The sequence below is a fragment of the Bactrocera dorsalis genome, chromosome 5 (genome assembly GCF_023373825.1).
Source record: "Bactrocera dorsalis isolate Fly_Bdor chromosome 5, ASM2337382v1, whole genome shotgun sequence".
In the NCBI taxonomy this organism is placed as follows: Eukaryota; Metazoa; Arthropoda; class Insecta; order Diptera; family Tephritidae; genus Bactrocera; species Bactrocera dorsalis.
Window position 1 is genome coordinate 26755947 of NC_064307.1, and position 13574 is coordinate 26769520.

The 13574-nt window shown below is 38.4% G+C and overlaps 1 protein-coding gene across 1 annotated transcript; it reads right to left on the reverse strand.

Moving 5' to 3' along the window:
• Positions 1 to 569: 569 nt before the first annotated feature.
• Positions 570 to 11976, reverse strand: LOC105233434 (forkhead box protein biniou). Its single transcript, XM_049458640.1, has 4 exons — positions 10438 to 11976; positions 2695 to 2968; positions 2217 to 2616; positions 570 to 1091 (listed from the first exon to the last, which is right to left on the reverse strand). Exons 1-4 carry the CDS (start codon positions 11490 to 11492, stop codon positions 823 to 825), a joined length of 1998 nt encoding a protein of 665 aa, XP_049314597.1. The 5' UTR covers positions 11493 to 11976; the 3' UTR covers positions 570 to 822.
• Positions 11977 to 13574: the final 1598 nt, after the last annotated feature.

Sequence of the window (13574 nt, forward strand, 5' to 3'; positions counted from 1 at the left end):
AATTGTGTCGACTCTTTATGTTCGAAACACTTCCCACGGTCCCTTTATTTTATTTTGTTGTTATCAAATTATAGTTTATTTCGTCCAGTTTCGGGATTGTACTACAGGGGGCATAAAATTATTCTCCTTTATATGGATTTGTTCTTAATAACTGATTGAAATTGTTTGAAATTATAGTTCTTTTTATCCATTTCTCCTTTTCCATATACATATATTGGGTAGTCGAACTAAAATGCAGTTGGTTCAGAAACCGTAATAAGGGCTGGAATCACAGTGAAGGATCCGTTTTCATTGCGCCGGCGGAGATTGATGGTTTGTGGGTGGATTCCTAAATATGTACTATAAACATCTATAAGCCTATAATTCTAATACAATTGATAAGTAGATAGTTAGATAACAAAAAAATTCCTTATTAGTTATCACCCCAGGTGTGGCCCTCAACTTTGAATAGATCAGTTTACCAATAACAATTACAAAAATTAATTTTTATCTGGATGTTGTCGTGAGTTGATTTCTATAATTACATATATACGAGTATACTCGTTTTAATAAAACTGCTTGAACACTCTAAATATTAAACAACCGATTTCAATCCCTTATACTTTATTTAAAACTATAGACAAACCTAATACTTAAATTTTTAAAATTAGCAAATTAAACTCTTCTCACAAACAAATAAAACAAAATAAAAGTAATTAAATTTTCAATTAAACATTAGTTTACCCTTTCAGGGACTATTTGGTGCTTGGTCGTTGGAGCGGCCAAAAGCGCTACTCTAACACTAATATAAAAATACATTAATTAATTTTTATAACGGAACTATTAGTTGGAGAACTTTATGTGTTCATAATAACCGCCGCCACCGCCGTTGTTGCTCCCAACCAAATGCTGGTGATGGAGCGGCGGTGTGGACATGGGACCGGACGTGGGTGGCGTCATCGAAGGTAGGAAGATGGGCTTCCGATCAATAAGCGCTGAATTACTCATGGACGTGGAGCTGGGCGGTAATGGTGGTGGTGGTGTCATCGCTGAATGGTGATGTTGCTGTTGTTGATGTTGGTGCATATGTGAAAGAGACATTGAGCGCAAGCCTGTAATGATAAAAGATAAAAGAGAGAGAGAGTAAGTATAGTAATTTGTGTAGCGAGGTTTGAAAGTTAAAAAATTATTTTTTTTATGTTTGCGAGGGCATACGAAGGTGCAAAGAATGGCTCTAATTGGCACTATGAACAACACCAACAATTACACTCAAGCCCATTCTGCTCTACTTGGTCTTGGCCAGACTCATCTTACCGGCAAAACGGTAACAGAACTCAGCTAAGTCGAATCACTAGGCAGAATCGACTTCGAATCGCAGGAAAAGGTTCCCATTTTGAGAAGAAAAAGGTTATGTTCCCCAACAATTTCGGCAGTAATAGACTTCGTACTGCTACTTCATCTAACGTATTCTTTCAAATTTGGAGCGACTCCCAAACTTTGAAACTCATTTACCGAGAAATTTAAGCCGAATGAAAAGGTTATCGCCACTAGGGTGGTATATTTTGGAGACCTCCAGAAAACATATTTTTCAAACGTGCGAAAGTATGAAAAGTGTCTTGGGGTCAAGTGTATCAAGCTAAATCCTATATTGGAAAATATGTAGGTCACAATTTTTCAAAAATTTTAATTTTTCCATTTTAAGCCAAGTATTTATCGGGCCGTGCTCGTACATACGTATGTACATATATATGAACGTATACAGAGATTCAAAGTAACCACGAAGTTAACGTCATTTTCGGCTACATCAAAAAAGAGTTGTCAAGTATTAAAACGATTCTCTTTGGATTGCCACATCACACAGATGTGTGTCGGTATGTATAAACATATGTATAGTGTGTATGCCGAGTACAGCTAAATCCCCACAAACATACAGATTTGCATATACGCTGAACAATGTGGTATTACCAGCAACCCCGGCTTACAGTGCCAACATATGAAGATCATAAAATCCTACAAATCCGCACCATCAATCTTAAGTTTCCTCACAACTCACAACTCAGACACTTCTACAGTAATTTTACGATTCTCTCTGGCGCTTAAGAGGCATTTCAGATATTTGATTGACACGATCGCCATGAAATTGCCGCACTTGTAATGTATGTGGAGTGCTCAACAGACGACTTCATCGTCAAATTCACATAAAATAATCACACTTCCGCGCTTAACTCACAACTCACCGTTATCAAGGCTGTAAGTGGCGCCTGCGCCACCTCCTACGCTGCCACCACCGCCAGCAGTACTGGCGTATGGATAATTGGCGGCCACCATGGTAGCTGTCGCGTAATCCAAACCCGGATTCGAGCTTTGAAGCGCCGCCGAAGTAACATGCGAGGGACTGCCCGAACCGCTCACCAACGCCGAGGGGGTCAGCGTGTGCGCCAGTGGCGGTGTAGCGCTGTTGTTGTTGCCGCCATGCAGCACCGATGAGGCGGCAGCTATATTTGAATACTGTGGCAGGGTCTGTGTATGGGCAGCGTGTGAATTCCAGGAATCTGTGAATGGCGCTGCAGCGGCAGCGCTGCTGGTAGCGTAATCATAGGAGGCATACGGTTGTGTGGCGTAGAAATTGGCATTATCCTGTTTTAAGAAAAGCAAAAAGAGAATGTTAAATATGATTGGTTTTAATGTGTGTATGTATGTATATAATGTGCTCACCATGCTAGGATCATAGGAGGAAGTTGTGTAAAACCCGTTTGTGCTCGGGTAAGGTTTCACTTTCAGCTTCGATCGATAACCCCGTGGTCGCCTACGCAAACTGGCCTCATCCTCAAACATATAAGCGGAGTTCTGTTCGATGGTCCAGTAATTTCCTTTTCCCGGCTTGCCCACACTCATGCTCTTCGGCAACTTTTTGAAGCATTCATTTAGGCTAAGATTATGTCTCACTGAGTTTTTCCAACCCACATATGGACCGCGAAAGAATTCGAATCTGAAAAATTAAAAAATAAAACAAATCAGTTAACTATGTCTTTCAACCCTGCTCTCTTATCATTAACTGAAATCCGGTAATATATTTGTTTGACAGAAATCGAAGGTAATCCAGTTCCTTATTTCTTCTATAACACTTTGCGATTTTCATTAATCGTCTACATAGAGTTCTTAGCTAACAACGCAGGAAACAACATAAAGAAGGTCAATATATACGCCGATAGCCAAACGGAATTAAACTAATAATCTTACATTGAATTGTGTCAGAGAATGTCCTCAGAAGCAAGGAGGCAGTAGATGTAGTGGCAGTGCATATATACTGGGTTTTAAGCCACAAAAGAATTCCGCGAAACGAAAGAGTTGATGAGATTGCCAAAAGTGCCAATTAAACTGCTCCTTCATCTTACATTAACGGGTGATTTTTTTGAGGTTAGGATTTTCATGCATTAGTATTTGACAGATCACGTGGGATTTCAGACATGGTGTCAAAGAGAAAGATGCTCAGTATGCTTTGACATTTCATCATGAATAGACTTACTAACGAGCAACGCTTGCAAATCATTGAATTTTATTACCAAAATCAGTGTTCGGTTCGAAATGTGTTTCGCGCTTTAATTTTGTTCAGCGATGAGGCTCATTTCTGGTTGAATGGCTACGTAAATAAGCAAAATTGCCGCATTTTGGGGTGAAGAGCAACCAGAAGCCGTTCAAGAACTGCCCATGCATCCCGAAAAATGCACTGTTTGGTGTGGTTTGTACGCTGGTGGAATCATTGGACCGTATTTTTTCAAAGATGCTGTTGGACGCAACGTTACGGTGAATGGCGATCGCTATCGTTCGATGCTAACAAACTTTTTGTTGCCAAAAATGGAAGAACTGAACTTGGTTGACATGTGGTTTCAACAAGATGGCGCTACATGCCACACAGCTCGCGATTCTATGGCCATTTTGAGGGAAAAACTTCGGACAACAATTCATCTCAAGAAATGGACCCGTAAGTTGGCCACCAAGATCATGCGATTTAACGCCTTTAGACTATTTTTTGTGGGGCTACGTCAAGTCTAAAGTCTACAGAAATAAGCCAGCAACTATTCCAGCTTTGGAAGACAACATTTCCGAAGAAATTCGGGCTATTCCGGCCGAAATGCTCGAAAAAGTTGCCCAAAATTGGACTTTCCGAATGGACCACCTAAGACGCAGCCGCGGTCAACATTTAAATGAAATTATCTTCAAAAAGTAAATGTCATGAACCAATCTAACGTTTCAAATAAAGAACCGATGAGATTTTGCAAATTTTATGCGTTTTTTTTTTAAAAAAAAGTTATCAAGCTCTTAAACCCTTTATTAAGGATGAGTAGGTCTATGTATGACGTGAAGTTGGTCAGTATAACCTAGCTTAACATAGAGTTCTATATTTTGGCAATCTTTATGTTAGGACCTAACAATTTGTATAGAAACCCACTTATATAGTCCAGTCATTTAAGCTTAAATTAGGTAAGAATCTCGGAATTCGATATACCCATTTATATGTCTGTAAACACTTGTATTATTATATATATACATATATGTAATGGGTATATCGAATTCCGAGGTGAACTTACTATAATGACTGGACTAATAAGACTATCCTTTTGGCAAACAAAATTTCATTTGTTCTCGCCCATAACGTAAAGGTATTTACCCCCAAGAGAATGTAGAAAATAGACAAAATCAATAGAACTGGTTATATTTCCCAATATTAACTGGTTATACGTTCATAGCATGAATAATAAAAGCTTAGCATTTGCTCTTAATCAAAACGTTCAACAGTGTCTTTTTAAAAGACGATACCAACTAACCATCTACCCATTAAGGTATCGAGATCAAAGAGTGCCTAACCTCGCTGTCAATAGCTTCGAGTATCTTTATGATAAGATTGGTATAAGTGCAGGCCACAATGGAATCGCAAGAAACTGTAAATCTAATGAGCTAGCAAGAAAAGACACCCTGGAAACGCTATCAGTAGCAACTGAGATCATCGGTGCTCCCGTAGTCTCTTGTGTTCTACTACTAGATAGCTAGGCTTCGCGGAAACTTGGCCAGCGTTGGTTTACCATCGGTACATGCGCTGTCGCTAAAGCCCAAAATCGATCGCCAGAGATCTAGTGATCTCTTTGCACTCAGTAAGTCCAGCCTCTCTCTAGTTTTGGTGCTTTTAACGGGCCATTTCCCTATTGGTAACCACGCAGTAAGGCTGGGAATCCTACCACAGCCATCGGCAGAATCTGTATGGAAGAAGAAGAGGTGGAAACAACTCTACACTACTTTCTTGACTGTCGCGCGTTCGGGAGGTCAAGATTTAAACACCGACCTGGCGGGAGTAGAAATTAAACGCCTGTTTGAATTTGTATTAGCCACTAAACGTTTTGCTAATTTATAAGTTCAAACATAGGAATTCTTCTTTTCTATGGACTCACAAAGGACTACATGCAGCAGTCCACGTGCGGTCTTTGATCAGCCATCTAACCTATCCTAAGGTATGGAGATAAATATTGTTCATGTTCGTCGGTTCTCAGATCTTTCTTATTTCTTTTCTTTTCTATAATGTGCAAATAATAATTATATATGTAGTTATGTATGTAAACCTCACTCTAAACTAGGCTTCCTTACAAATATGTTTATATGGTACCTACATATTACACACGCACACATACTCTTCTGTTTGGAGGCGCCCTAGTTGAAATTTAAGCTAAACGCTTATTTCCCAAGAAACCTGAGAAGGTACGAATTTGAAGCTTTGATTACATCAACTCTGGCGAGCGTTGTGGCAAGCGTGTAGCTGATACCACGGCACACAAGTGCTTCCAACCAATGCCTGGCTGCGATTCACACATGAAGCTAAATGGATACTCCAAAGTGATTAAAATTTCTCAAATTGCTGAAATTAAAGTGAAGTGAAAAGGCCAAATCGTTACGTTTATGTGTATGTATGTAGATATCCGTGCCATTGCGTACACCAAGGGATGTCCAAGCCGTCCGGAGCGCCGCCAGTTGCTCGATTGTTTACTCAAAAAGAAACGATAGTTTTAACAAAATCAATAAATAAATCTTTATGTAAATTGCGCGCTCGCAGTAATGTCCCTCCCTTATCGTTGTTGTTGTTACTTATTTGTGCATGCTTATGTGTAAACAATTGGGGGTTGTCACAAACACCGTGGGTGCCACTTTGCCCCAAACCATTTAACGTGTGTGTCCACTTCGAGTTTATTTATTTTTGTGAGTAATAATTTTAATAAAAGTCCACACATACATACAAACAAGATTTTGCGGATCAGCGTATGTATTTATGTGTGCCGCTATACGTGTATCTGTGTGTTCATGTATTTCCGCTAAATTAACAGAAGTCAATTCGGTTCTTCCTAACTCTAAAGCTCTTCTGCCCCTATTCTATAATGGCAATTTTTAGATCTGTCGACAATTTTCATATTGGTAAAGTATACACTATTTATATGTATATGGGCGTAAAAAAGTCAAATTACTTAAAAAAAATAATGTGTTTTTTTGCAATAACAATTACGATCTCCAAACTATTCTTTGAGTTAGATACACTGTTATGAGTAAGACGCGCTCTTCCATTTTCATTGAGATAACTCGCATATTGCCCGATATATGCGGTACAAAGTCACCTCGAACTTCGAAAACCTTTATATTAATATGTATATGGGGCTAAGGGAAGTATTGGTCTGATGCAAAATAATACAGGAATATCATTATAAGAGATTATCCCTTAATTTCAGTTATTTATGTCACACATTGGCCGACATTTTCGATTAAAAGTGGCTCTCATAAAGCTCCCTCATACCATCTCGGTGGTAAAACTTTATGTCTCCGGCGTATTTAGTTATTGATTTATCAGTACAGGGCGGGGTCACGCCCACTTTTTCAAAAAAATTTTCCCACAGGTGCTCCTTGCCACTTTATATGTTTTCGGTTAATGACGATTTGTGGGCATGGCAGTGGTCCGATTATGTCCATCTATGAACTCGATTTTTTTTATCCTAAGGAACCTACATACCAAGTTTCATCATTATATCTCAATTTTTACTCAAGTTGCTGCTTGCACGGATGGACGGACAGACAGACAGTCAACCGAATTTCAACTTTTCTCGTCATCCTGATCATTTATTAATATGTAACTCTATATACTTATATACTTAGTTTTAGGTGATACGTACAACCGTTAGATGAACAAAACTAGAATACTCTGTAGCAACTGGTTGTATAAAAAGATTGAAGTTTGTGAAAGAGCACGTATGTAAGTAAAGATGAACATTTCTGAAATCCAGTTATTTTGTCGTATGAAAGTAAGTGTAAGTCTCAGATAGACATGTAAAATTATGGTGAAAAGTAAATAAAGAGCTTGATCCATGGAAAATGTCTGTCATAGTAAAACAACGTGGTGAGTCACTCATGGTACGGGGGTGTATGGCAGCAATCGTGTATTCATTGAGCGTACAATGAACAAATGTGATTATCTTAATATTTTAAAATCGAATTTCAACGAAAGTGCGGCCATTTCGGGACTTGAAGGTTCATTTCTCTTCCAACAATGATCCAAAACACACTGCTCACATTAAGGAATGGCTATTTTTACAAGACACACCAAACAATTAAAAATACCAGCCCAATCTCCTAATGTGAACCCTACCTACCCTACATTTGTGGGAGACTTTTTTAGAGAGTATATCATCGCACGGCTTGGCCGATCGTTTTGACTTTTATACGTGTATATACATAGGTTGCCTTTTATATTTCGGGATTCGAGAAACCGAAAAAATTTAATCTAAATTGTTTGTCCAAACATATTGTCGAAGCACTTTTTCCACTCTGATTGAGGTATCTCCAAAACATGCATTTTTAACGCATCAACCACCTCTTCAGGTGTGGGAAAAACGTTGACCTATTAATTATTTTTTACTTATGGGAATAAAAAGAAGTTATTCGTTTCCAAGTAAGGACTATACGGTGGATGACTTATCTAATCAACGTTATGAGCGCTCAAAAAGACAGTTGCTTCAGTCATTGAGTGAGAGATAGTATTGTCGTGGTGAAGAGTGATACATCCGCGGCAGTTAGTTTTCCTAATTTTTTTGAAGGCAACTGGCAAAAATATGATTGAGCACCACTCAGAATTTTCTGTTCTGCATTGTTCCAGTGGTATGGTTGCGATATGTCCAGTTGTTTAAAAAAAACAGGCAACCATTTACTTGGAGTGCTTCATAAGCGATCAGCTTTCATTGGATTCGGCTCATCTTGAAACCACCATACAGTCGACTGCTGTTTACTTTCAGGCTCACGTGCGTAAAACCACAATTCATCACCTCTCACAATGTCTTAGACTTGTTTCGAGGAGCCGCTATCGTATTTTTAATATTTCTTTCAACCAATCGACACGTCCCTTTTTTTGAACGATTAACAAATTGAGTAGGTTCCAAAGTGAACACATTTTTGTTTACAGTCAAATGTTCATACAATATTGAAAGTATGCTAGTACCACTAATTACTCAAATTGTCTCAATCTCATGATAGCTCACATTGCGATCTTGCAACATCAGTTTGAGCACATCATCAATAGTTTCTTGAACAGTAACTGATTTTAGACGACCTTCCCGAAATTCGTTATGGAATGGTCTACGACCTCGATTGAATTCACCGTACCATTGTTAAATACTGGTTCTTGATATATTTAGCTTCATCGTCAAAAATTTAATTAATGACTTACATGAGTTTACGGATTTCAAAACATCGAATTTGTTTATTGTCTTATTAAATTCTACACTACCTCTAGAATATTGTCCTAAGTTTTCCAGTTGATCCGAGTAATAGTTTCAGAGATACAGCCTTGAGAACTTGCGCGTTCGAGGCTACCTAGGCTACCGTCTTTAAACGCGTTTTTTTGAAACTGTTTTGAAGTCAGATCGTAAGATTTCTTGAGAACTACTCAACTGATATTCATAATATTTTCCACAAGTCTTTGAGATCGAATTCTTAAAGACTTGGACGAAGGATTTATTTTCGATTACAACTATTTGAAAGAAAATGCCGCGAAATTTTCACTGAGCTTTTCATTTTTATATATCTGCCAAAAATCCAATCTTTAAATTTTTTTTCTCTCTACTAGTTCTAAATTTGGATTTTATAAAACACGTATTTTTTCACCTTAGATGGTCTTGTAAAGAGTTATAATGCCAACGCTGTCACATTATTTTTCCGAGGGTTCACCGGAAATGGTGTCGTAATGGCCGAGTTTAAAATATTTTCTACCAACAATTTCTGAATTTCTTTGTTAATAGTGAATGTTTGTAACAATAAAAAATTCTAGAAAAATATTTCATTTTTTATATGAAAAAAAAATTGTTGAAAAAGTTTGTTTTTACCCGAAGAAACCCAAGGTTCCCTTAAGTTCATCGATATACTGTTAGTGAGTTAATCACGTCGAAAGTTGTAAAAAAATAATCGCGATTTAATTTCATGTTTTGGTCGAGAAGAATATTTTAAGTTACTGTTAACAACACAAGTAGCGCTCACGTTCTGAGTGAGAGTAGCGCATACCATTAAAAATGTTAAGCTTTACGTTAAAATTGTGAGTTTCCAAAATACAACACTAGTGTTGCCAAATCCCGAAACATAAAAGGTAACAAAGGTGAAAGGTGACAACAAATTCCATTTTACTCGTAGTAACATCCACAAGGAAACGCCGTAAGCCCTATAAAGTACATAAGTACATACATATGTTTGTATAAATGATCAGTATGACAAGCTGAGTCGATGTAGCCATGAGTGTCCGTCCAAGTTTAAATTTTGCACAAGTCTTTTATTTTCCAAACAGGACTCATATTACGAAAAACGACCAATATTTAACCAATATACAAGTAGAACCATACAAACTGATCGATTAAAATTATGACCTTGTATGGAAAACTTTTTTATTTGAGTAAATATCTTCACGACATTTGGCATAATTATTGTCAAGGGAAGCCCTGCAATCTTTGAACAGACGGTTCAGACCGGACCACTAAAGAATATAGATAGATAAAAAACCGTTTTGCTATAAGAAAAGCACCCATAAAATGCATTATAGCTTCGGTACACCCGAAATTAACGTTTGTTTCTAGCCACTTGACTTGACAGTTTTATCAAAAAATTTATTTTTGGAAGGAAGAGCACATTATCAATATTTATCTTGTTTGAAAATAAATGTTTAGTTTTTTTTTCATTTCAGATAATATTTACTAGAATTATCTAGCTGTAAAAAAATTAAAATCAAAAAGTCGAAAATCCCTCTCTTCACATAGGCAACCACTGAAAAAACTTTTATTCTAGTTAAAAAGGAGTGCCCACCTTTCAAGTTTAACCAAAAAAAATTTAACGACACAAATTTGCCCAGACCGTTTTTGATTTTTCAGCCTGAGTTTTTGAATATTCTCTCACCTTTTCTGAAGGAAGCTGTAAATTTCACTAAGCGTTAACTTTCCCGTTGGCGATTCCTTAATGGCCATCGCAATCATGTTTATATAACTTAATGCGGGTTTCTCAGGTCGCCGAGCGCCTGATTTTTTCGTCGTATCTGGCGGTGTGAGCTCCTGTGAAGATGACGAATTCGATTGTTGTTGTTGTTGTGACTGCTGTTGTTGTTGTTGCTGTTGACCAGTCTCACTTTGACCGCTATGCACCGACTTAGCCGGTGAGGAACTATTCGAATAGGACATTGTGTCGGTTGTGGAACATAACTGACCGGAAACGCTATGCGAACTGGTTATAACACCTGACGGCGTCGTCGACGCACTTGCCACCGTTGTCATACCACCGACGACATTTGGCATACGTTGTAGAGATTGCGTCAAAATATCACTTGAGCTGACCGCAGCAGACACAGGTACGGCGGACGGCGGTGGCGGCTGTGGCTGCTCGCTTTCATTGTGCGGCAAATATTCGGATGTATTGAAAATTGTATTGCTCGAACAATACTTGATGGTCGGTGTATAATGTGAGTTCATGTCCACCATTTTCGAGGCGATGACGCGTTGCTGCGAGGCGGCGTATTGCTGCAGCTCACCATCCGACGGCACTTTAAGACCACCCTCATTGTGCGGTGATGAATTGGGTGATAATGGCATCAGCATGCCAATGTCATTCTCATTGTTCGGATGCGGCGAGGCACACATCGTGTGCAATGATGTAAGACCATAGGACGCAGCCTCCGAAACGTGCACCGGCTGTTGCTGTGTCATCATGGTCGCGTAGTATTTGCGATCGAGATAATTGAGATCGGGTTTCTCCTCCTGCAGTTCGGGTGACTCCTGTGGCATACGCAGCATAGCGCTTTGATCGGCATACGTTAGGGGCGTGAAGTTCGTCGTCGATATGATATTCGATGGCAAAGTGCGGTATATGCTGTTGTGATGAGGTAAATGTGTGCTGTGGTGGAGGCCATTGTGGCCGCTCGAATGTCCATTGGAATCCATAATTTCTTCGCTTTTGATCATTTTATTTTCATTTATACGAGTTGGCTTTTTTTGGCACTACACAAATGTGGGTGGAAATTCAACGAAAACTAAGAATAATTTTTAATTTTTCACTTTCAGCTCATGCGTCAATTTATAATTTTACACAAATCCGCTGAGCTATGTTTGTACGTGTGTGTTATGTATTTTTAATCTCTTTAAAATTCTTTTGTGAGCACTTTTTTGAATATAAAATATATTTTCTTTCACTTTGTAATGTTAGATATCCGCGAGATTCCACCATTCAAGTCTTCACGCGATTCGGTACTTTTCTCTTTCGCTATTCTCGATCAACTGAATCTAGTGAGGAATGCTTCTTAACCAAAAAATCTTCGCACTAGTTACGCTCCAATTACGCCAGCCGCGTCAGCCGCGCCAGTGATCGGCGATCGGTTTGCTGAGCACACACATCCTTGCCGCAGTCGCAGCGCGTTCGAACAAACGCACTCGTGGCCGTCATACGCCGCGCCACCGGTGTCGAGGTGCTGCATTTCAATGCCGGTGCCTGTAGTACCAGTAGCGGTGGCGATGCCGGCAGCTACGGCGACGGCGACGACTACGATGATGTTGGTGGCGACGCTTCTCCCACATCGAAGTCTTTTGTTTACATTTGGCTGGCAAATAAGAGCATAAAATACAATATGTACGGGGCTATTCCACAATACTAATTACATCTCTATATGCATATGTATATGTAAATGTGTGTTCACGAATTCACATATGTATGTGTATATGTTCAGCGATTTGCGTTCAAGTGGCGATTGCTACGATATTGTTGTTGCTGTTGTCATACATATGCGTTAGTGTAAAGGCAACACATGTTCGCCCTTTTCTTTTGGGCAGAGATTTGTTCAGAGGATCGTGAACAGCGGCGTCAAAGAAGGAAGCAAGCTGCACGTGTGTGTTATCATCGAAATATCTACATACATACATACATACATACATATGTACTTATGGCTGTGTCTACACATCTGTATATGATTGCACGCAGCAACTTTTGTATCGGCAACTCTTGGTTTATAGGCGAGGACGCATAATCGCGCCGAGTTTCCAGTGTTCAGCAACTCGCATTGTGTTCTCATTCGTAGCAGTTCGCTGCGACGTTTTTCGGCATTCGTGTTCTTTCTTTCGTAGTACATAGTTGCATTTGAGTATATTTTTTTGAAATTAATATTTTGAATATATTTAAAAAAATTAATATCATCTTTTGGCAAATAATTTGCAAATATGTATACAGATATACATAATATAATATAAATATTTTAGAAAATGGAGTATGACGAAAAAATCGAATTAATTAAAGATATTGTGAAATGTATGGAGAATGCCATACAAATTGATTCAGACGATAGTGAAAAGGGTGATATATGTGAAAGTCTGTCATATAATTTTTTTTTTATTTTTTAATTATAAATAAAATTTATTTCTTATTTGAAATAACTTATTAATATTTGTGATAGTGTGTAAAAAATATATATAATAAAAAAGAAACGACAATGGGTTAAAGTAAAGAGTAGACAATAGGTTAAAGTAAGGTGAAAGAGAATGAGAAAAAAACTCGAACAGAGTTGCGCAACACAAGTTGCTCGTGTGAAGGTAATGGGCGACAGCAAAAGAGAATCGCCCGAGAAATAGCAAGTCAAAAGTTGCTTCATGTAATAGCGCCAATTCCTAACCCAAAATGAACAAAATTTTTCTATTTGGTCTCTTTAATACAGAGTTGCTCTTCTTCTAGCAGCTTCAAATCTACGAATACAATTGAAAATTTGCTGATCTACATACATATGTACATATATAACGAGTGTTTTTTAGATGTGTGATTTTCAACAAGGCAACACTTTTTTCGGAGCTGATCTTTTAGACTGCTGTTATTTGATTTATACTCAGTTTGCTTTGCCATTTCATGGATAGAAAGAAAGCAGAAAATAAGTGAGGCTTTGCACCACGACCTATGGTCTATTGTGCCCTCTCCTACATCACATATGGTCATAAAGGTCCAGCACTCTGAATAATTCCAGGAGTTTGCTGGGCGCGACTGAGATTATGTAATCCCTTCCAACGTAG